The sequence below is a fragment of the Pleurodeles waltl genome, chromosome 12 (genome assembly GCF_031143425.1).
Source record: "Pleurodeles waltl isolate 20211129_DDA chromosome 12, aPleWal1.hap1.20221129, whole genome shotgun sequence".
NCBI classification, from domain to species: Eukaryota; Metazoa; Chordata; class Amphibia; order Caudata; family Salamandridae; genus Pleurodeles; species Pleurodeles waltl.
This window is the reverse complement of record NC_090451.1, coordinates 518,759,170-518,781,152: the sequence shown is the minus strand read 5'-3', so window position 1 is coordinate 518,781,152 and position 21,983 is coordinate 518,759,170. Positions and strand designations below refer to the sequence as shown.

General features: G+C 44.0%; 1 protein-coding gene across 3 annotated transcripts in view; it reads left to right on the top strand.

Moving 5' to 3' along the window:
- GINS3 (GINS complex subunit 3) overlaps window positions 1-21,983 on the top strand; it is a 104,766-nt gene that overhangs the window by 49,259 nt on the left and 33,524 nt on the right. The window contains exons 3-4 of one of the 3 annotated variants that reach the window (XR_011199911.1): window positions 399-634; window positions 18,097-18,120. Coding sequence is in view for 1 of the 3 variants with exons in the window: in XM_069217409.1 (XP_069073510.1) it covers window positions 399-629 (231 nt within the window). In the remaining 2 variants the exon portion in view is untranslated. Of the gene's footprint in view, window positions 1-398; window positions 1,744-18,096; window positions 18,121-21,983 lie in introns of those variants that run through there. The other 2 variants (XR_011199910.1, XM_069217409.1) reach the window with 2 other exon arrangements.

Sequence of the window (21,983 nt, the reverse complement as noted above, 5' to 3'; positions counted from 1 at the left end):
AATCTCATAGGATCTGTTGAGATTTAGATTTCGACGAACTGGATATCCATCATTTTTGTGATGGAGTAACTTGTTCGCCATTATCTAAAGCAGACCCTTTGCTTTAACTAAATTCGTTCATAATTTATTTTAAGGACAAGGATACTTATTCAGACTGCGAATTCTGCATAGGGACCAGGCTATGTTGCCTCTTAAAACTTGCCTTACCGCAGTAAAAGAGTGATGTTTTCCATATGGCCTGATTGGATGAGTCACTTGCGTTGTCAGCCTCTTCACAAGCTGCTAACCGTGGTCTCTTATTGAAATATCAATCATTACTGATGGAGTGTTTACGTGTGGTTGTTTTATTGTTTATCTGGGCATCCTTGGTAATCAATCTTTATTCCCTTTTTTGCCAGACATTTGTTGGAAGGTTCCGCCGAATCATGGATTCTTCCCAGAATGCATACAATGAGGACACATCAACACTAGTGGCACGGCTTGATGAGCTGGAACGGGCCTTGTTCCAAGCTGGACAGAAGGGACTCAATGATTTCCAGAGCTGGGAGAGGGGAAAGGCAGCCCAAATCACTGCCTCTTGCCTGGTTCAGAACTATAAGAAGAGGAAGTTTGCTAATACAGAAGACTGAGAAAGGTGTGGACTGTAGCCACAAGGCAAGCTAAGCACATACCATTTCTGTGAAGCGTGCCAATATCAATAATAATGAAAGGTGCAATGATGTTTTAAAGTTAAGCATATGAACTCAAGCAGGGGGAGAGATTGAAGCACTTTGTTCTGCTGCTGCTTCATATGGAATTTGTGGCTTCCAAAACACTGCCCAACAAACACAAGGGTACATGTTTATAGGCCCAGATCTGAGTGGTGGAGGTGCATTTAAGAAAAACCTGCTCTCCAAAAAGGTATATTGTGGTATTTATAGGGTTCAACACGCGAAATGCTTAATCGATGCGCTAACGTAGGATGTTGTCTCTTAGCTGGGTACGGCTGAGGCTTTGTTGCAGGTCTTGTAGTAAAACGTAATGCACCCCCAAGCACCTTCCATTTTACATGCTGCACTTGCAATAGAACAATATTGTGTAATTGCTGTAATGTATTTGCATGTTAAGGGCACTTGGCTACCCTGAAGCACTAACAATGATTTGGGCGTAGTAGCCCTAAACTGGTAGCAACACATCCTTGTACATTTGCTGAACCTTCGTGACACATCTGTATTTGTTTTGACTTATCCAGAATTTTCCTTCCTTCTGATATGCTGAGGTTCATCCCTTCTTTCTGTTCCAGTTCTCCAAAATACCTTGTGTCTTCTTGAACTGGTTCAGAACAGAACCCTGTACACTTGTGAAGATTATGATTCAGTCTCATAGTTTCTCAAGAAAGATAAAAGTTGCAGCACAGCTTTCTAGAGTTCACAAGTGGTAGGTCAAAGCTGACGTCCTTTCTCCAAAAGAATAGATGTAACCAAAACTTAGAACACAGTTTGATTAGCAGATTGGTACTGAAATTAAACCAGGCACCACAGCCTCACAAATAAAAATGTTCTGCGTATCACCAAATAACCTTCTCAAAACAGAAGTTTTGTCTGGAGCTTCTGCAAAGTCCAGCATTTTTCTTGTTGTAAAGTTTTTGTGATTATTTTAATTTTCTGCAAAAGAATGTGGGCCAGGCCTTTTATCTGATGAATGCCAGCATTGGTGTGTTGTATCAAACTTATAGTACAATAAACAGAATATCAATTGAGATTATATTCAGTCTCACCAAATGCATTTAAGTTCAACGGCAAGTACATTTCAATGTTTTTGTCAATTGTATCCTCTGAAGGTAGAAAGCCAAGTCAGCACACCGCATCCATGTATGAAAAATGTGTGTGTGTATATATATGTGTGCGTGTGTGTGTATATGTGTATATATATATATATATATATATATCAAGACAAAAAGAGGTGGTTATAAAGAACTGTCTTGCTTAGTACCGACCTATAGTGCGAAGCTTTGAAGTAAATTCATTAGTAATGATTCTTGCATAGAAAGCTTCATAAATGACCTTCATCCCAGAAGCCTTTATTCCCTGATCCTAAACGCACTACAGATTAAGTAAATTAGCCGCCCTCCTATTATTTCCCTGTTAGCATTCTCAAGGAGTTTATGTAACACCTTGGATCTGGCTGGGCCATGTGATTTCTTAGAACTGATGATAATACCCTATTCTTAAGACCGACTCTTTAGAAACATGCTAGATGGCGGTATTAGTAAGCATTTGACAATAACTTTTGCGTGCGTTTACAGTATAGTGATGTGGTTGTCTCTTTAATTATGAAGAATAGGAAAGATTGCCATGACCTATTTAGCTGGAACCTTAATTTCTCAGTGCTGTTAGAATCGTTTTTCACTGTCAGATACAAAAAAACAAATTTTAAACGTAATCCATGCTTGTCTTTTCCTTGTATTGTGTGTCCGATGATAGCAAAGGTCCATCAGAGAAAGCTAGGCCTGAGTTTTTCAAAAACGCAGGGCATCTTGGTACTCGCTATCATTTGACAATGTCTTTAGTGCAGTCCTCAGTCACTTAGAAACACACTGTGATACGGCAACTATACTGTGTCAGCACTTTCCCTCACTGTTCTGCTTAAAGGGCAGTATGTCTATTTGTGGAAATTAATGTGAATAAAGTGATCCCCCCCCCCCCCCTCACCACCAACTGGGGTACCTTGTTTCTTAGCCTAGAGGTGCATTGCCGTTGCTTTGCTCACCACAGGCTCCTCTGTTTGGAGGGCATCCTATTGGTTTATAAAGAGGTTGATATGTGTAGTGCCCTCTGCCTTCCCTTTAGTCAAACAAACAAACAAGCAGCTTTGGAATTCATGGAGAGGAAGGATCAACGCCTTCTTGATGGCATTGGGGTGGGGGGTGGAGGTGTTCAGATTAAGATGAGCAAGGCACATTTGGCGATGTGTTCTGAAAAGGCCTCATGCCACATGTACAAAGGAAAGCTATTTGTTTGTTAAAATTGTCTTCTTCAATTGATTGTTTAGCTTTTTCTGATGAGATATTAAGTTCAGTGTCCTCAGGTCACATTCGTATGTATTTCTGCACCTGTTTTATACTATGGACGTTATAAGTGCATCTGTAGGTGATGATCTGTTTGTGGAGGCAATCCTAAGAGTATGATGGGCATTTCTCTCGAAAAACATGCAATCCTTTGTCTGGAGTAGTTCTAGATCCACAGACTTACCTTCTTGATTTCTCAAGCCACTAGGGAATTCCTTAATCACGATTGCGGGGCAGCAATGAGAGGTGCTTGGTTGACCTTGTTGGTTGCTCCAGATCGGAAGGGCATTTTAAAGAATGTTCTGCTCTTGGAATGGCCAGTGCTTTTTAAATAGAGTTGATGTTAGCCGAACATGTGTTAAGATGTGTGGGTAATAGTCTGCATGTAAACAATGCCTTGGTTTTTCAAGGGTTTACACCTGGAGACGATAAATACGTTTTGTTTTTTGTAACATTCCTTGTCAGAGCACTTTCTCATGGAAGGATAGAAGCATAAAAAACTGACTGACACAGGTCATTAATTGGATCTGGAGCAAATGAAAATATTTCAGTGCTCCCAGCTCTGAGAATTACACAAAAGAATTAGATACTAGCCTTGTGTTCTAGCCCTACCTTGAGAACTAAGCGGTTAAGCTTGCTGGAAAAACACAATATCCACCGTTCACAATTTAGGATAGGACAAATGTCCAAAACAACAAAAGAAAATCTAGCTATTGCGTTAAGAATTTTCAATTCTATTAATGACACGGAGGTGAGGATTAGGCTTTCTCTTTCTTTACTGAAAGAACCCAGTAGCCAACAAACATTCAAACAACCAAAAAACTACATAACCCAACATTCCCAATAGTCCACTCTAACCAATCCCTGGTCTACAGTCCATATAAATGTCCTTAAAGCCTTAGTCCTTCCTCTTTCTTTGCCATAACAAAACAAAACAACCTGATTAAGAAAACAAATCTTCAATCCAGTCCACATCATCAGCTTGGATCCAACTGGTAACTGTCCAACGCTCTGATCACTGACACATGGAATCCTTATGCACCTTTGTCATCAGAACCTAATAGAGAAAAAACAGACTGATATCTCATATAGAATGCGTAAAAAGGGGAGGGAAATCAGATTATACACATATCAAATATGCATCACAGATATTGATAACTTCACGTATGAAGTAAATACCAAACATATACCTTAAATACTTACTGAAATAAGGGTGGGATAATCCTTACCTCTGTGTCCTTAGTAGAATTGAAAATTCTTGACGCGATAGCTAGAAATTCATTTTATTCTATGTCCGGACCGGAGGCTTCGGATTATGCTACTTCAAAGATGATCCACCACCACCAAAGCTACATCCACAATAGATTATGATAAAACACCTTAAATGTACTATCAGAAGACCAATCTGCAGGATTCAAAATGTCTTCTAACCGTGAACCAACCCCAAAAGATTTAGAAGCCATAGCACCTTTCACTGAGTGTGCCCCAAAGGAAGAAACAACAATACCTGCTTCATCTAACAACCATTTAACCCTTCTAGCCAATGTGGCAGAGGAGACTGGGAGAAAATAGTTTCTGCAAGGCGATGAGTAATTGTCCTCGCATCTTTGCGAAATTCCCTAGTACAATCTTCATATGCCTTAATGCATTTTACAACACATAATTTAGGATGATGTGGAAAAGCTGGATAAGATACACATCTGGAAGCAGTCTTAGTACACCTTGACATGGAAAAGGTAACCCCCGAAGGAGTAAATACTCTACCTGCTAAATCAAGGGCTCTCACATCATACTCTTCTGCATGAAATAAGACACAATAATACAGTAAGTTTGGCTGACAATTGCTTACGAGATAAATCTTCATTACAAGGCCAATTTAGAAGAAAAGAAGAAAACGAAGCACAATATTGACCTCCCATTAAACTGAATATTTCGGCTGAAGGGGTTTGACCATCCTGATCCCCCTCAAAAGTTTGCAAACTAAAGGGTTGCTCACCCACTGGTTTGCCTTCAATATGAGGATGTCCAGCAGAAAGTGCAGATCTAAAATTATTGATAGTCCTATAAGCTAAGACTTGTGTGGCCAAATCCGATTAAAAAAGAAAAATTATAATCGTGCTAATGTGGGCCCCCAGGGGATCAATACTACGTTCACCGCACCAACCCATCCATCGCTTCCAAGAAGCCTCATATCTTTTATGAGTGGAAGGTGCTCACGACTGGGACAAGAAGAAGATAGCAAATGCCTAATGTTTCAAGAGAAGCTAACGTCACCTGAATGTCTCTAGGCCATGAGGGACAACAGCCCCTGTAATATTAGAGGATGAGGGAGGAGACCCGGATCTAGAAGTAAAGAGGGGAACCACGGCAGAAGAATCGGAGGGGCACAAGATAGTGACATCGCCACCGGGAACCACGACTGAGCCCTTCATAGAGGTGTTATCAAAATTATCTCCGCCCCCTGTCTCTGGACCTGAGAGAGCACCCTCTGAATCATGGAGAATGGCATATGATAGAGAGGTCATCCAGACCTGAAGGAAAGTGTCTGTCGCAAGAGCTGACAGATCTGGTCTCCAACTGTAAAAGAGGGGAAGTTGAGAATTGAGGCGAGACGCAAAGAAGTCTATTGCACACTTTCCCCAATGATTCGTAAGTGTCAAGAATACAGACTGGTGAAGCATCCAGTTGCTGCCGTCCTTCAAAAACCAACCGAGAGTTCCAGTCCGCTATCACATTGGAACGTCCAGTAATGTATCCTGCCATCACCGATATCTGATCTGATGTTAAAGGCATAGCTCAGGCCTCTGCGAAGATGTAGAACCTTTTATCGCTGAAGGGCCCTGTAATGTACGGGACCAGGAAAAATTGCCTGTATAGAAGAAGCTAGAAGCCCTACCAATCTAGCCAGAGTCCTAAATGATATACTCAGAGATGCAAGGGCTCTCCGTAACGCTTTCTTGATCATAGACTTTTTTGACAGAGGAAGTTTTACCTGTGCTTTGACAGAATTGACTTGGAAGCCTAAGAATTCTATGCATTGTAAGGGAACGATGATGGATTTGTCTGAATTTATCAGAAACCCCACATCTTGCAAGATCTGAATGGCCCAACATAGATGAACGAGAACTAAATCTTTGGTGTGTGCCATAATTAGAATGACTAGATGAATAATTAGCCGTATGCCTTTCTCTTGCAGAGATTGTACTACAGGATGCAGCAATTTGGTAAAACACCATAGGGCTGATGAGACTGAAGGGAAGGACTGCAAACTCGAACCACTGGTTCCACCAACCAAATTGCAATAATCTGCAATGTGATGCGAAGATTGGTGCTGTCAAATAGGCATCTTTGAGGTCTAGATGGACTAGCCAATCCCCTTCTTGCAACAGATCCCTCAAAAGATGGATACTATCTATTTTGAAATGGCAGTATACTATAAAGGAATTGAACTCCCTGAGATTGAGAACCAAGCAGTACCCTCCTCCTTTCTTTTGCATGAGAAAGCTCGTGCTGACAAACCCTGATGGATGCAAATTTGTAGTGACTATCGCTTGCTTTTGTAGAAGAGAAGCAACTTCGACGTCTATGAAATTGCTCTCTGTTTGGGGAAAAACATAGAGGAGGCGGAATGACTGCCTGGGAGGGGAATAAAACTCTAATTGGTAACCCAGTACAGTTTGAAGAATCCCGGGATCCTGAGAAATTTGCCTCCAGGTCTGCAAGTGCTCTTTTATTCTGCCCCCCAAATATACTTCGGAAAAGGGAATGATCCTCACCTGTTGCTGCCAAGTCTGGGTTGTTCAAGTATTTCTGCCTTGATTGGGACGACCGCTACCTCTCCTGTGGGAGGGGTGGAAACCTGAAGAGGATTAGTAGGAGCCATGGCCCCTTTGTGAGTATGTGGGAGGAGGCCTGATGGAATCCACGCCCTGGCGCTCGGCCTCTATTACGTCCGGCCCTGGGAAAAAAAAGCCTTTTTCATGGAGGTTTGAGTCTTGTCCAGGGGGGAAAATGTGGACACATATTTATCAAGATCTTTAAAACATATGTCTCCAGAGCTTCAAATAAGAGGCCATTAGCCATCGAACCTGGCTCTGAGAGGCCACCAAAAATGACTTGTGCCGTTTGGTGGACTTGGCACAATTGTCGTTACCCAGAAGACAAATGGCTCTTTGAGCCCACTCCCGAACTGCCTCCGGGTCGAGGGGTGTATTATCTTCCTTGGCCTATACCGCAAGCTCAAGAATCTTCGTGAGAGGCCCTGAAAGGTATAAAAGCTTATCCTGACAGCCTCTCCAGGCTCGGTCCAGTCCCTTTTTAGTATTCTCTGTGAACTTCTTCAGAAAAGTGGCCATACTAGGGTCTAACTCTGGAGTGTCTGCCACTTTACCAGTCAGGGAAGGACGTGGGCACTCCAGTGCAATGTGTTGCACACATCCTTTTCAAAATTCTTGCGCAGCCTCTCTTGGAAATATTGCGCTACCTCTACAGAGGGCACCCATTCGGTGGATCGGGGGTGAATAATACTCTGGATCAATAAATAGGTTCCTCTGAACCACTGTCTCCTCAGCTGAGTGATGTGATTTGTGTTTCCATTTACCGGACACTTTAGGCTCCTCCCTGGTTTTCTCAGAGTCAGAGGAGAGGGAAGCGGAAGAAAGAGATTCATCAGGACGAATCAGTCCCTGAGAGGACAATCCTCTAGGTGTCTCGGAGAGATCCTGGTCATATTCATGGTCTCTAAGGACCGAGGAAGCCATCTGAGATAAAGGATCTAGGTCCTCTGGGAACCCATTGGGTTTGACTCGTATCCGGAACCTGATTATCCGTCAACCCATCATCAGAGGGTCTGCCCATCAGTTCCCTTCGCCCAAAACGCACTAGGGGCTGAGTAAAGGGCTTCAAAGGCTTTATAAGGGCTTGATTCACAGAGTCCTGTACATGATGACCCAGGGCCTGCACCAATCTTTTCTCCATCTGATTTTCATATTACTCTGCGGCATCCTCATGAAAGGATACTCATCTGCATAATATGCCGTCTCACCAGAGATAAAGAGACAAGGAGTTCCATAGGGGGGAATCAGCCCCTGCAGGTATTCAAATGGAGAAACACCAATCAAAATTGAGAGAACCACTCTCAAAATGGCCCAATAAGAAGAAGAGGGAGCACCTGCAGCAGATTCCCTAAGGCAAAGCCCTTTAGCTCATTTACCGCCCCGTCAGGCGTTCTCAGGAGTTAACTGTAGCAAGATACGCACACACGCGTCTTTGGCGACGAGCCCCGGAGTCCAAAAAAACCCAGACCTTGTCCATGCAAGCGCGCAGTGTGAAATCGAGAGGACTAGCCTCTCAATTCCAGCGCTTGTACAGCTTACTGAAAAGCTGAAAAACAGCCCACCGAGTACCGGGATGTCCTGCAGGGTGTCCCGAAACTCAGAGAAGCTTCTGCGCTCACCGCAACCCAAAACCACAAAAGGGTAAACGGAGGCGAGCACCGCATACAATAAAGGCAAGAGCAATTACCAAGCGCTATTCGACCCCTGCTCACACTCCACGGCCACAATAAAAACAACCATAAAAGACAAAAACACAATGTAATCAACTGGGTTCTTAACTAGAGGCTGCATGCAAGCAGCAAAGAAAGAGGAATGACTAAGGCTTCAAGGACATTTATATGGACTGTAGACCAGGGATTGGTTAGAGTGGACTATTAGGAATGTTGGGTTATGTAGTTTTTCGGTTTTTAACGTTTGTCGTCTGCTGTGTTCTTTCAGTAAAGAGAAAGCCTCCAGTCCTGACATAGAATTTAGGACTTCCCAGTGGCTGTAACTGCTATATCTGACTAACTTTGTGCTTTAAGCACCTTTTTAATATAACTGGCAGATACCATTAGTGTCATTGAGGTCGAAACACCAACGTTCCAATGTGTTGCTAGTTATATAAAAAAAAAACAACAAACGGGAAACATTTTTTTTTTCCTACTTGAATGTGTATTATAGTTGTGTTTTCCTCATTTAACCCCTTAGCTGCTGGGCCTTTTCCCCCCCAGTGCTGAGCCCTTTTTTGGCTATTTGGGGTAGTTCGCGCTTAGGGCTTCATAACTTTTTGTCCACATAAGCTAACCACGCCAAATTTGCGTCCTTTTTTTCCAACATCCTAGGGATTCTAATGGTACCCAGAGTTTGTGGTTTACCCTGGAGGAGACCAAGAAAATAGCCAAAATACAGTGAAAATTTAGTTTTTTCCAAAAAAATGGGAAAAAAGGGCCGCCGAAGAAGGCTTGTGGTTTTTTCCCTGAAAATGCCATCAACAAAAGGTTTCTGGTGCTGAAATCACTATCTCCCCACCTTTCAGGAACGGGCAGACTTGAATCAGAAAACCACATTTTCCAACACAAATTTGGCATTTTACTGGGACATACCCCATTTTTACTATTTTTGGTGCTTTCAACCTCCTTCCAGTTAGTGACAGGAATGGGTGTGAAACCAATGCTGGATCCCGGAAAGCTAAACATTTCTGAAAACTAGACAAAATTCTGAATTCAGCAAGGGGTCATTTGTGTAGATCCTACAAGGTTTTCCTACAGAAAATAACAGCTGAAATAAAAAAATATTGAAATTGAGCTGAAAACAACAGCCATTTTTCTTTATGTTTTACTCTGTAACTTTTTCCTGCGATGTCAGATTTCTGAAAGCAATATACCGTTTTGTCTGCTGGACTCTTCTGGTTGCGGGGATATAAAGGGCTTATAGGTTCATCAAGAACCCTAGGTACCCAGAGCCAATAAATGAGGTGCACCCTGCAGTTGGTTTTCATTCTATACTGGGTATACAGCAATTCATTTGCTGAAATATGAGGAGTGAAAAAGAGGTATCAAGAAAACCTTTGCATTTCCAAAATGGGATCAAGATAAGGTTTTGAGGAGCAGTGGTTATTTGCACATCTTTGAATTCCGAGGTGCCCATACTAGCATGTGAATTGCAGGGCATTTCTCAAATAGACGTCTTTTTTACACACTCTCTTATATTTGGAAGGAAAAAATGTAGAGAAAGATAAGGGGCAATAACACTTGTTTTGCTATTCTATGTTCCCCCAAGTCTCCCGAAAAAAATGATACCTCACTTGTGTGGGTAGGCCTAGCGCCCGCGACAGGAAATGCCCCAAAACACAACGTGGACACATCCCATTTTTTCACAAAATACAGAGGTGTTTTTTTGCAAAGTGCCTACCTGTGGATTATGGCCTCTAGCTCAGCCGGCACATAGGGAAACCTACCAAACCTGTACATTTTTGAAAACTAGAGACCTAGGGGAATCCAAGATGGGGTGACTCGCGGGGCTCTGACCAGGTTCTGTTACCCAGAATCCTTTGCAAACCTCAAAAAGTGGCTAAAAAAACAAGTTTTCCTCACATTTCGGTGACAGAAAGTTCTGGAATCTGAGAGGAGCCTCAAATTTCCTTCCACCCAGCGTCCCCCCAAGTCTCCCGATAAAAATGATACCTCACTTGTGTGGGTAGGCCTAGCGCCCGCGACAGGAAATGCCCCAAAACACAACGTGGACACATCACAGAAAACAGAGCTGTTTTTTGCAAAGTGCCTACCTGTAGATTTTGGCCTCTAGCTCAGCCGGCACCTAGGGAAACCTACCAAACCTGTACATTTTTGAAAACTAGAGACCTAGGGGAATCCAAGATGGGGTGACTCGCGGGGCTCTGACCAGGTTCTGTTACCCAGAATCCTTTGCAAACCTCAAAAAGTGGCTAAAAAAACAAGTTTTCCTCACATTTCGGTGACAGAAAGTTCTGGAATCTGAGAGGAGCCACAAATTTCCTTCCACCCAGCGTTCCCCCAAGCCTCCCGATAAAAATGATACCTCACTTGTGTGGTTAGGCCTGGTGCCTGCGACAGGAATAGATCACACAACGGTCAATGTTGGTCCTTACGTGAGGCAGCTGTTGACCCTGGGGTGATCCATTCCTGACACAGACACTAGGTGTAGGCACTCAAGTGGGGTAGTGTTTTTATCAGGACAGGTGAGGAGTCACTGGGTGGTAGGAATATTGTGGATCCCAGCATATTCCTGTAGTTTGTGTGACAGAAATGCGAGAAACATTTAGTTTTTTTTCAACATTTCAGCTTTGCAGGGTATCGTGGGTAAGAAAACTTTGGGGAAGCCACACAAGTCACACCTCTGTGGACTCCCCCGAATGTCTAGTTTCCAGAAATGTTTGGGTTTAGTGTGTTTCTCTATATGGCCGCCGAATCCAGGACCAAAAACACAGGTGCCTGCCTTACAAAACCAGTTTGTTTTGCCATGGATAATTTTGATGTCTCCACAATATGATTTGGGTGGTGGAATTTGGGGCTGAACTAAATTGGGGAGCTCCCAAGAGAGCACTCTCTCTCTGCTTGCCGCCACATTCACCTGCTCTCTGGGTTGACCTAACCCACTATTACCCAGTTGCACAAACAGCTTGCGAAGGGACAGCAGGACTGTCCTCATCACCTCCCTCATAATGTACTGGAAGAGGAGTTATCGAATGGGACTCCTCTGACTGAAAAATCACTCCCAGAGTCTGCGCCATTGTCCTATCCCTCAGATGCTGTCTCAGTATCTGATGTCTCAGTCTCTGATCCTATGTCAGAGCGGTCCTCTATAACCCGAGTGTAGGCAGCAGTCATCCATCAAGATGCCATCTCTGCTATTGGCTAAACTGTTGCTCTAAAACACTAGCCTACGTAGACAGTCACAAAATCGATGGTGTGTGAGATACGTGCAACAGTAGAGGCCACCTTACCTGCGCTTCTTCCCTCAATCAGCACGTACTTTCAAGACACTCAAAAAACACCTTGTCACATACCATTCGTCACAGTCTTTAGCACCTCCTGCGCCCAGTCCAACAATCATTATTGGTGCTCCCACTCCCTCCTCCTCGGATTCCCTCATTACCACCCAGCAAAAGTGCCCTTCATCTCTCCATAGACTTTGCTAATGTACTCAGCTATTTACATAAAATACAGATTTGCTCTTTGCAGTAGGCATATAAACCTTCTGCGCTTCTTTATGGCACTAAAACTGCCACTAGACAAGTCGGACCCTTTTCCCCCCAGGGAAACCACACACATATTGACAAAAGTGATATATATATGACAGCCAATCACCTGAAACTCAACTCAAGCAAAACCGAAATAATCCTCTTTGGCCCACACAAAAACACCTGGGACCCCTCATGGTGGCCCACCACGCTAGGCCCTGCACCCACCCCCGCCAACCACGCACGCAACCTCAGCATCATCCTAGACTCCTCCCTCTCGATGACCCAACAAATCAACGCTCTCACCTCCTCATGCTTCAACACACTCCGTATACTGAAAAACATTCAAATGGATCCCCACAGAGACCAGAAAAACTGTCACTCACGCACACAGCAGCAGGCTTGATTACGGAAACGCCCTCTACGCCGGCACCACTCTAAAACTCAAGCGCAAACTACACGCATCTAGAACTCAGCAGCACGACTCATCCTCGACCTCCGCCGACACGAACACATCTCTCCACACCTCAAATCCCTCCACTGGCTCCCCATTGACAAAAGGATCACCTTCAAGATCCTCATCCTCGCACACAAATCACTCCACAACACAGGCCCTGCCTACCTCAACGAGAGTCACCTTCCACACCCCCACACAAAACGTCCGCTCAGCTGACCTCTCTCTCGCCTCTGTCCCCCGCATCAAACACACCACCACCGGGGGCAGATCCTTCTCCTACCTTGCACCCAAAACCTGGAACGCCCTCACAACCCACCTTCGCAAGACCCAAAACCTACTTCTTTTCAGGAAGGGCCTCAAAACCTGGCTTTTCGAACAGTGAACCTCCCAGCCCCTTTCCCTCCCCCCGCCCCCCCCCCCAAGCGCCTTGAGACCCTCACAGGTGAGTAGCACACTTTATAAATCTCTTCGGTATATATAGATCTACCTATATATATATATATATATATATATATATATATATATATATATATATATATATCTATGTACATAGATATATCTATAGATATATCCATGTACATAGATATATCTATCTACATAGATATATAAATATAGATCTATATATAGATCTATTTTTTTTAGTTGTTGTATAGTTTCCTTGGGGGCCAAAATGGCCCCCAGGGAAACCCTACAACATCTAAAAAAAAAATTGCCCCCACAGGGGGTCACCCTGCCGACGGGCGACCCCCTGTCATTTTTTTTTTTTTTTTTTCATTATTTAAAAAAAACAAAACAAAACAATCCCCTGGGGGGAGGGGGGCGCGATCGCGCCCCCCCCCCCCCCCCAGGGGGCACCTACCTTTTTTTATTTTTATTAATTATGCCCCCGGGGGGGGGGGGGGGGGGGGCGGCCCGTTTTCCGAGGGGGCCGCCCGTTTTCCGAGGGGGCCGCCCCCCCAAAGTGAAATCCCTGGCGTCTAGTGGTGTTTCCTGGCCCCCGATCGCAGCTGTGCTGCGATCGGGGGCCAGGAAACACTTTGAGAAGGCCTCGTAAGAAAGGGGAGACTCTCCCCCTTTCTTACGAGGCCTTCTCAAACTGTTTCTGGCCCCCGATCGCAGCTGTGCTGCGATCGGGGGCCAGAAACAGTTTGAGAAGGCCTCGTAAGAAAGGGGAGAGTCTCCCCTTTCTTACGAGGCCTTTTCAAAGTGTTTCCTGGCCCCCCGATCGCAGCTGTGCTGCGATCGGGGGGCCAGGAAACCTGAAAGTATTTCCTGGCCCCCGATCGCAGCACAGCTGCGACCGGGGGGGCCAGGAAACACTTTCAGGAAGGCCTCGTAAGAAAGGGGAGTGTCTCCCCTTTCTTACGAGGCCTTCCTGAAAGTGTTTCCTGGCCCCCGATCGCAGCTGTGCTGCGATCGGGGGCCAGGAAACACTTTCAGGAAGGCCTCGTAAGAAAGGGGAGACACTCCCCTTTCTTACGAGGCCTTCCCGAACGTGAGAAAGGCCGTTTTCCCCATCAAAGCAGGAAGCGGCCGCAAGGCTGCTTCCTGCTTTGATGGGGAAAACACCTTTGCAACGTCAGCGCGCCGCGAGGCGCGCTGACGTCACAAAGGGGCGGGTGGGGGGGGCGGGGGGAGACACGGAAGCTTCCGTGTCTCCCGGGGGGGGTTTAAAAAAAATAATAAATCCTCGGGTGCGACGCACCCGAGGATTTATTGATACCCTTCCTGGTGTCGGCCACTGGTCGTGACCCGCACCAGGGAGGGTGTGTGGGCGTCGGCCAGTGGCCGACGCCCGCACCTATCAGGTTAAAGTATACCACAGTCAACCATGTTTCCTTGTGCACTTATGCACACTTTTTCACAGGTCACTTAGCACTGCGCCGCCCCTATGGACCACATACTTGTGTTTTGTTCCCTATGCTGTTTTTCGCCTTGTATTAGTTATTGCTTCAATGGTTACTAAAGCTGTCTTATCATCGTTAACTGTCAGGTTGATCTTTCTTTGTTGTTTATGCAAGAGAACAACTGTTGTATGTATAATTGTAATACCCAGGTTCCCAGGAATACTGGGTTGCCAAGTACGCGTTTTCACGTTGATTAGCAATTCCCGTAGCTGCAAGGCTGCTTTTTTTTTTTTTTTTTTTTTTTGCGCCGGACTCCTTGTATCACAAGGAGTATGTCTGAAAAGGGGACCCTTTCCTCTACTGAGGAATATATTGGAAACTCGTGAAATGGTCCTTCATTTCTGGTTTCTAAACCCAACTGTGTAGATGCATTTCGATCCAAAATAGACAAACTAGAGTAATTGAAGAAGAAACTAATTTGAACCAGTTGCATGGTCGTGTAATAAAACAATACTTGCAATCTAACATTATTCCCGTAGGGTTAAATGTCAAAAATAAATTTGCTATTTTTGTGGAGGATCCCAAACTCAGAATGAATTTTAGCTTTGGTGCAAATAAATGCTCCTGGCATTGGATGGTTCTAGTGATAGAGAGCCCTTGAACATATATGCAGAGCTGGAAAACAAAATACCATACCTCGCAAAACAAGTAATTGATTATCAGAATCTTATAGATGCCAGGAAAGCTGTGGCTAATCTAGAGAAAACAACGATTTCAACATCGCACTCTACGTCGTAAACTAGGCAAGCTTACAAAGGATATAAAAAAATACAAGTTTAAGACTTATCCCTGCTTGCCTGATGAATGGTATGACCAAAATGATTTAGGTATATATAACCTTTTCTGGTACCTTTTTGTTTCTGACACCATTCCACAACCAAACACAAACCTTTTCTCTTACCCACCATACTCCTAGTCCTTCCAAACCACTCCTTCTTTGGGCAGAGGTAAAGGACAGCAGAGATGGAGGCTTATATATATATATATATATATATATATATATATATATATATATTTTATTTATTTTCCTCCAACAGGAGTCACTTGAAGCGTTCGATCAGATGCTAACATTACTTTTGGTCACCACTACATCCACTTTTTTTTGTTTGTTTTTTTGCGGTTTTATATAGCACAAACTCGACCCAAAGTTATTGGAGCGCTGCACCACTTACATGACGCAGAATCTACCCCAGAGCATGTTAAACCTCCAACAGTTGCAACCATATGTAATATTTCCAAATACACCCTTTCACCTCTGAAATTTCTGTATTGAAAAGGGGTTTGTTTTGTTTGAGAAAATAGACCCTTTTTTTTATTTTTTATTTTTACATTAAAATTAAAATACAAAGATTTTTTCATAAGCAAAGTTTGAGACATTTCTTTGTTAATTATCCATATCGAGGTCAGACAGATGCCATTGGACTGTGACCACCACCTTCATTTGCAGTAGAACTTGCTAAATCAGCCTCCCAGTTTGAGCACACATGGCAGATCCTCATGCACAATATTCCCCTTACGGGCATTACCACACTTATTCTCGTCGCCGGTGTTTGTCGCAAGGTATCTTTACCCTTAGACTACAATTCACACGATCCCAGATTTCCCATTATTGTTGTGGGGGGGGGGGGGGGGGGGGGGGGGGGGGGGGAGGTTTACACAGTCACACACACTAATCCTCCCCCGCATGATAACTTGCCCGCCGGGCATGCCACTTTGCTCGACTCCCACGCAGGCATCCATGCGTCTAAGAGCACACTACGTTAAGAACACCTGTACCTGTGATGCGGTTTCCCAGATGTCTGCAGTAGGCGCGCTGACATAGGAGCACTGCCTTTCCTCGCCTTCAGAATTGTTAATAAGGACATGAATCGGGTCATCAGGGGGAGCTCAAAAATGCCAAATCATCAGGGGGAGCTAAAAATGCCAAGATCATCCGGAGGAGCTCAAAAATTCCAAGTGGGTTTGGATACGCAATGAGACCTTTGACGAAGTAAGTGACCACTGCGAGATTATCAGACCTTTGGCCTCATTTTGTGGCACCACATTGAACTTTTCCTTTCTATGTAGTGTGACTACGAGGCTCCCCCTCATTTACTCCTTCATAGAGCCTGAACTTCCCCAACGTTAGGGTAAGGGATCGTGTGAATGCCGGGGATATATGCGGTTTCCCCACATCTCCACGTGTCTTCACCACAATGAGTGGAGGTGAGTGGGATTTCATGAGTGCTTTTAATGTTTGCAGTGTTCACACGGTCTTGCAGTGCACACAATTGGCACAGTATGTTTTATCAGGGACTGTCCGCTTTGGCAGCCCTCTGTGGTTCCTCTTTGGATGTCCCATTTTGTTATATATTGTTTTTCTATCTAAAAGTTTGCATTTAATTTTTATATTTATTTCATGTCTTATATTCTAGGTCATTATGAGTGGGTAGTTATGGTGGGGGGGGGGGGGGGGGGGGAATAGGTTATGTATGCATACAGAGGGGGACACACCATAGGGAAAGCCGGATGCTGGCCATGAAGAAAACCCCCGACCCAGTTGTAGGGTCACAAAAAGGGGTGAAACATGTTTACCTGAATGGATGTAAGATGAATAATGTCTTACACATCCCATTTTTTCATTTTAATCATCCCCTCACCACCCGCCTAATAAAGTATAGATTTCCATGGGATAGGTGACCAGAATTTTTACACCTTATTTAGATCCCTTGCCTCCTTGTGTTGTTGTTTTTTTTTTTTTTTTTCTTTCTTTTTTCCTATAAGCACTCTCGGCGGAAATGCGGGCCACCTTCCATTAGAATTTTTCTTTGGGAGAGCGCTGGATGAAGCATAGGGGGGGGGGGGGGGGGAGGAGGTCATCACTTTTTTTTTTATTTTTTTTTATATCCCTTCGGTCCTTCTGCGAATGGGGGATAGAAGTATCCAGTAACAGAGTAGCCCATATATAGGATGCGGCGATCTCCTGCCTGGAAGCCATACCAGGAGCACTTTTGCCATTTGTGATATTGGCCAAATATGCCTTTGAATAGGCAAATAGGTAACACAGATTTAGTGTTTTTGTGCAACTGTATAAAAGACGAATGCCTTCATAAATTAATTTGAACAAGTTGTTTTAGTATGATCTAATACGCATGATTGCACTACACATCAGTGGCACTGTTATTATTTCGGACACATCTAGGGTATACCTAGCCCATTGTATTTCCATTACATTTTATTTCCTGACTCAGTAGCTTGGTTTCTCATTGACCACAAGTCTTTCTGCTAGCTGAACTGTAGTGCACGTGGCATGTTTACTATATATTCTGTGCAATAAGTACATCATTAGCTCATCCAAATTGTGTTTTTTATATGCAAAAAGGACAACTGAGTACTTTTAGGATCCACACTACATTTGTTACGGTGTCTATTTTCACATTTCTTCCATTGCACCAGCTTGCACGTAGCGCAAGGCTCACATTCTTGAGGAGGTGCTCATGGCTACTACGTCTGTTCTTTGCACAGCATTTCGGAAAATATTTACAAGCTTGGGAAGGTTCCTGCATGCATCCACTAGATGGCACCAATTGTACATCCTCAGCGTTTAGAAATTGATAGTATTTTTATTTTATAATATGGTTTATAGCATATCGACAATTGATTTTTTTCAGTACCCTAAAAGGACACACTGCTGGGTAAGTGTTTTATTTTTGACTGTATTATCTTCATCACCGGTTCTTTTAACACCATTAACTTTTGTTAGGGACATTCCAAGGCGCTCTTGTAAGAAATCTAAGTGCAGCCTTATAAACAAACATTTCCAGAAGTTTAATTAAGAAAATAGTCTGAGATGTTTTAAATGGCCTCGGTCGACCACTGCTCGTTGACGTTTGTGCCTATTGATAGAATCTCCAGTATATCTACCTATTGATTTTATAATACCCTAGTGGTATACGCTACTGAGTAAGTGTCTTTAACACTGGTCTCTTTTTAACTTCACTAGCTTTTTGTTGGGAACACTCTGGTGTATACTTCTATGTTTCTTAGGCTTTAATTAGATTTCCTACATAGCCAGAACTTTGATTAAGCCAATGATGTGTCTGGCATGTTTCGGGTGATCATACGTTGGTCGACCACCCCGTTCATCTTGCCACTGTACTTCTTTGGTCTATCAGTGTTGCATTTACAAAGTTTGTCAGTTAAGTTGTGTTCCCTTTTTTGCCCATCCATTGGAGGGGGGGGGGGGGGGGGCTTCTGTTTCTTGTAAGATGTCGCCTTCATTGTCCTGATGAAGACCCCTCTCTAAATTAGTGTCATTGGGGGTCGAAATACCTACGCACCTATATGTTGATTGTACAAAGAAATTGTGATCATTTTCAAACCTTCACATATATTATAGTTGGTGTTTTTCTAATTTGGAGTACACCACACTCAACCATGTTCCCTTGTTTCACTGCTGTGCACGTTTTTCACACAAGTCACTAGACACTAAGCACTGTACCACCCCTGCGGGGCACCTGCTTGTGTTTTGTTCCCTCTGAAGTTTTTCCTTTTGTTGGCTAGTGCTTCAAGGGTAACTAAAACTGTATGGCCAGCATCAATAACAGATTAACTCATTCTCTATTGTTAATCTGAGGGGACTACAGTTGTTTCTATACTTCGAGGTCACACCAGATCATTTCCAGTACCAATCTACAATGCCAGCATTAAATAAATCCTAGGAGGGTCTGGAATCAGCCTGCAACTAACAAGAGCTGAGCATTTCAGCTCTTTGGTCCCAGTGGGTCTAGTCACTTCTCTCTGGAAAACCTGTCCCAAAGTTTGGCCCTCCAGAAGACAATTCATCTTCCTTTCCTTCCATTTCGTGGGATTCAAGGCTAGGACCCTATATTGCTTTGAGCAGCTTCAGGATTGGCCGCAGGGCAGGCTGGGGAGCCTGTGCCTGTGTGCAGCAGAGGAGCGGCGTGAGAGCGGAGGTAAGATTTTTTATTTTTTATGATACTCTCCCATCATCCACCCACCCCCAAACCCAAAGAATCCCCACGAGCTGGGACTGAAAATGATGGTCCATTCTAAGGCATATAATGCACACTGCCTGAGATCTGGTCTCCTGACAACCCTCATTCACACATGTAGATCCCTTCATACTTGTCATTTTATGTAGTAAGCTATGATACAATGTATGACTGATGCAGTTGCATATCTTCTCTCAGACTGCGGTTTAATCTGGGAAATATCACTTATTTTATTCCTGCCACCCTCTTTACAGTTGACTGGAATTAAGCAAACACATTTTTGCTTACTCCTTATCCTAGTAGGGTGGATGGTAGAGGGAGTCTTGTGTCATCATACAATATCTTTCAGCAACTGACACCGTAGGCGAACAGTGCATTGGCACCTCTAAATTAGTTTTTGTTCTTTTTTCTTTTATTCTTATTTAGTGCCCTAGACGACAAGTCTTATCTATATGAACAGGCATGTCTAGAAGTCTCGCCCCCAAAACTGGAGGGTGTCATGGTTAAAGCAAGTGACAATTGCAGAACTCTCAAACTGCTGTGTCGTCTGCACAGGATTCACAGCACACGCTTACGAAACCCCTTTTGACCAAGGTGAGCTCGGACTGCATCAGTGAAAGTGGTACATCCAAAAGAAAAAAAAGTGCACTTTATCTCACTTAAATTTGTAGCCATTTAGGAGCGTGTTTGTTCCTTGTATTAATTTGAGAGATAATTTTTGATTACTTGTAGTAATTTCAGAAATATTTGGTGTAAACATCTGGAAGACCGCCAGGAATTCAAGGAAACACCCTTGACTTCAGATAAACGTGGCTAGCTTTCTGTTTGACAAAATATTAGGTGAGCAGCAAGAGATTTTACCCCTACCATGGGCATTCATTCACTGGTTGTCCCCAAAAGGGTGACTTTATGAAGTTAACATATTACAATGGCATCTGGTAGGCGGGTCACTTAAGCTGGATAGCAGGGTCACCTTTTAGGTTTTGTAATAGGCAGCTACTGCCATTGCCATGTAACGATTGATGTATCTCACACAGAGCTGTATTGACGCTGAGGTTGGTGGTCAGTGGGGCAAAGCCATGCGATAGGTGGGAAAGGGCCGCTGAGAAAGAACCAACACGTGGGAGAGCTGACCCTTCAGGTGACATAGCAGCTGCAGTGCCCTTCGAATAGCTGCAGAGGCAGGCAGGAGTCATTGAGCCGTCAGATGGGTGCTGCCCTGATTTTTCCTCCGATTCTGCCTATACTCTTGCGTTAACCTCGGTCGGTGGGAATCACAAGGCTGAACTCCTGGTCTGTGGCAGGGCATGTTCAGAGCCTGGGTACAAGCGGCTGCATGACCACCTGAAGAAGGAAGCCCTGGTGTGGTTTGCTGTCCGTGACGAGGGCTAAAGGAGAATTTGGCCCCAAGTATGCGGCAAGCAAGTAACCAAGCAGCTGATGTCTAACTAGAGTGGCTACTGGGCGGCCACATGAAGATACCGGAAGACCCAGATTTCTTATCCAGTGCCCTGCCCATGGAGTCCTAAGAGAAGGTGGCCTTCCAATGCCGCTAGTGAGTCAAGAGCCCTAGTGGGCAGATGTATGGCCACAACTTGGTCAATCTGAAATAGATGACCAAACTGAAACAGAGCTAACTGAAATAGATACAATCACATAACCTAGGTTTGTTATGCTGCATCTTTTAAAGGGTTCCTTCAAGCTCTTTTTGGGGAAGGGGAGTGGGTGTTTAGTCAGTCCTGAAATACATAGTACCGCTGAGATAAACAACCAGCTGCAAAACTTTACCTTTCAGAGTTCATTGCCCAAATGAGAAAGGAGTAACTTAAAGCTGAGGCTCATCAAACTATCATGGCTTAATGATTCCATACATGATCTATGTGACCAGATATCCACAATGGAAGATTAATTTCCCATAGATGAGGACATTGGCAAAATGGATACATTTGCTTCACTGTGCACTACTCCACAGTCCTATGTATCTGTGAGAAACACAATGGGCAGCCACCAAACAGCAAAAAAAATGTTTCCAAAGCACCACCAAAAACTCAAGACCACATGCATAATAATAAACCAGAAGAGATTCTACAGGTTCACCCAGTGCTTTCAATCAGGAGATCAATGTGCAGAACCTCAAATGCAGTTGCTAACGCACTGTCCCTTTCTGTGAAAATAGAGAATCAAACTCAGCCCCTCCCCCCATCCCCTCGAGGTAGCAACCAGTGTGTCTACAATCAATGAAAGGCTGGAACAAATGGAAGATGTAGTTGGGAACTCCATGAAAACTCACAGGACAGATAATGCACGCTGTAACTGCTCAGTGCTTCTGTCCAAACTGGGCGAAGAGGCTGAAGTAGTCTAGACAATCTTAGATGACTGTAAAATTTCTGAAAAACAGCCTTCAGCCTCTAGATCATCTTACATCAGTTAATACTTCAAACAAAACCCACAGGCAGTATGTACAGAGGCTACAGCCATATCAAATCAACTGGATCTAGGAACTAATATCCCCCTGAAGATGGAAACGTCAGCGCACCCTAGCA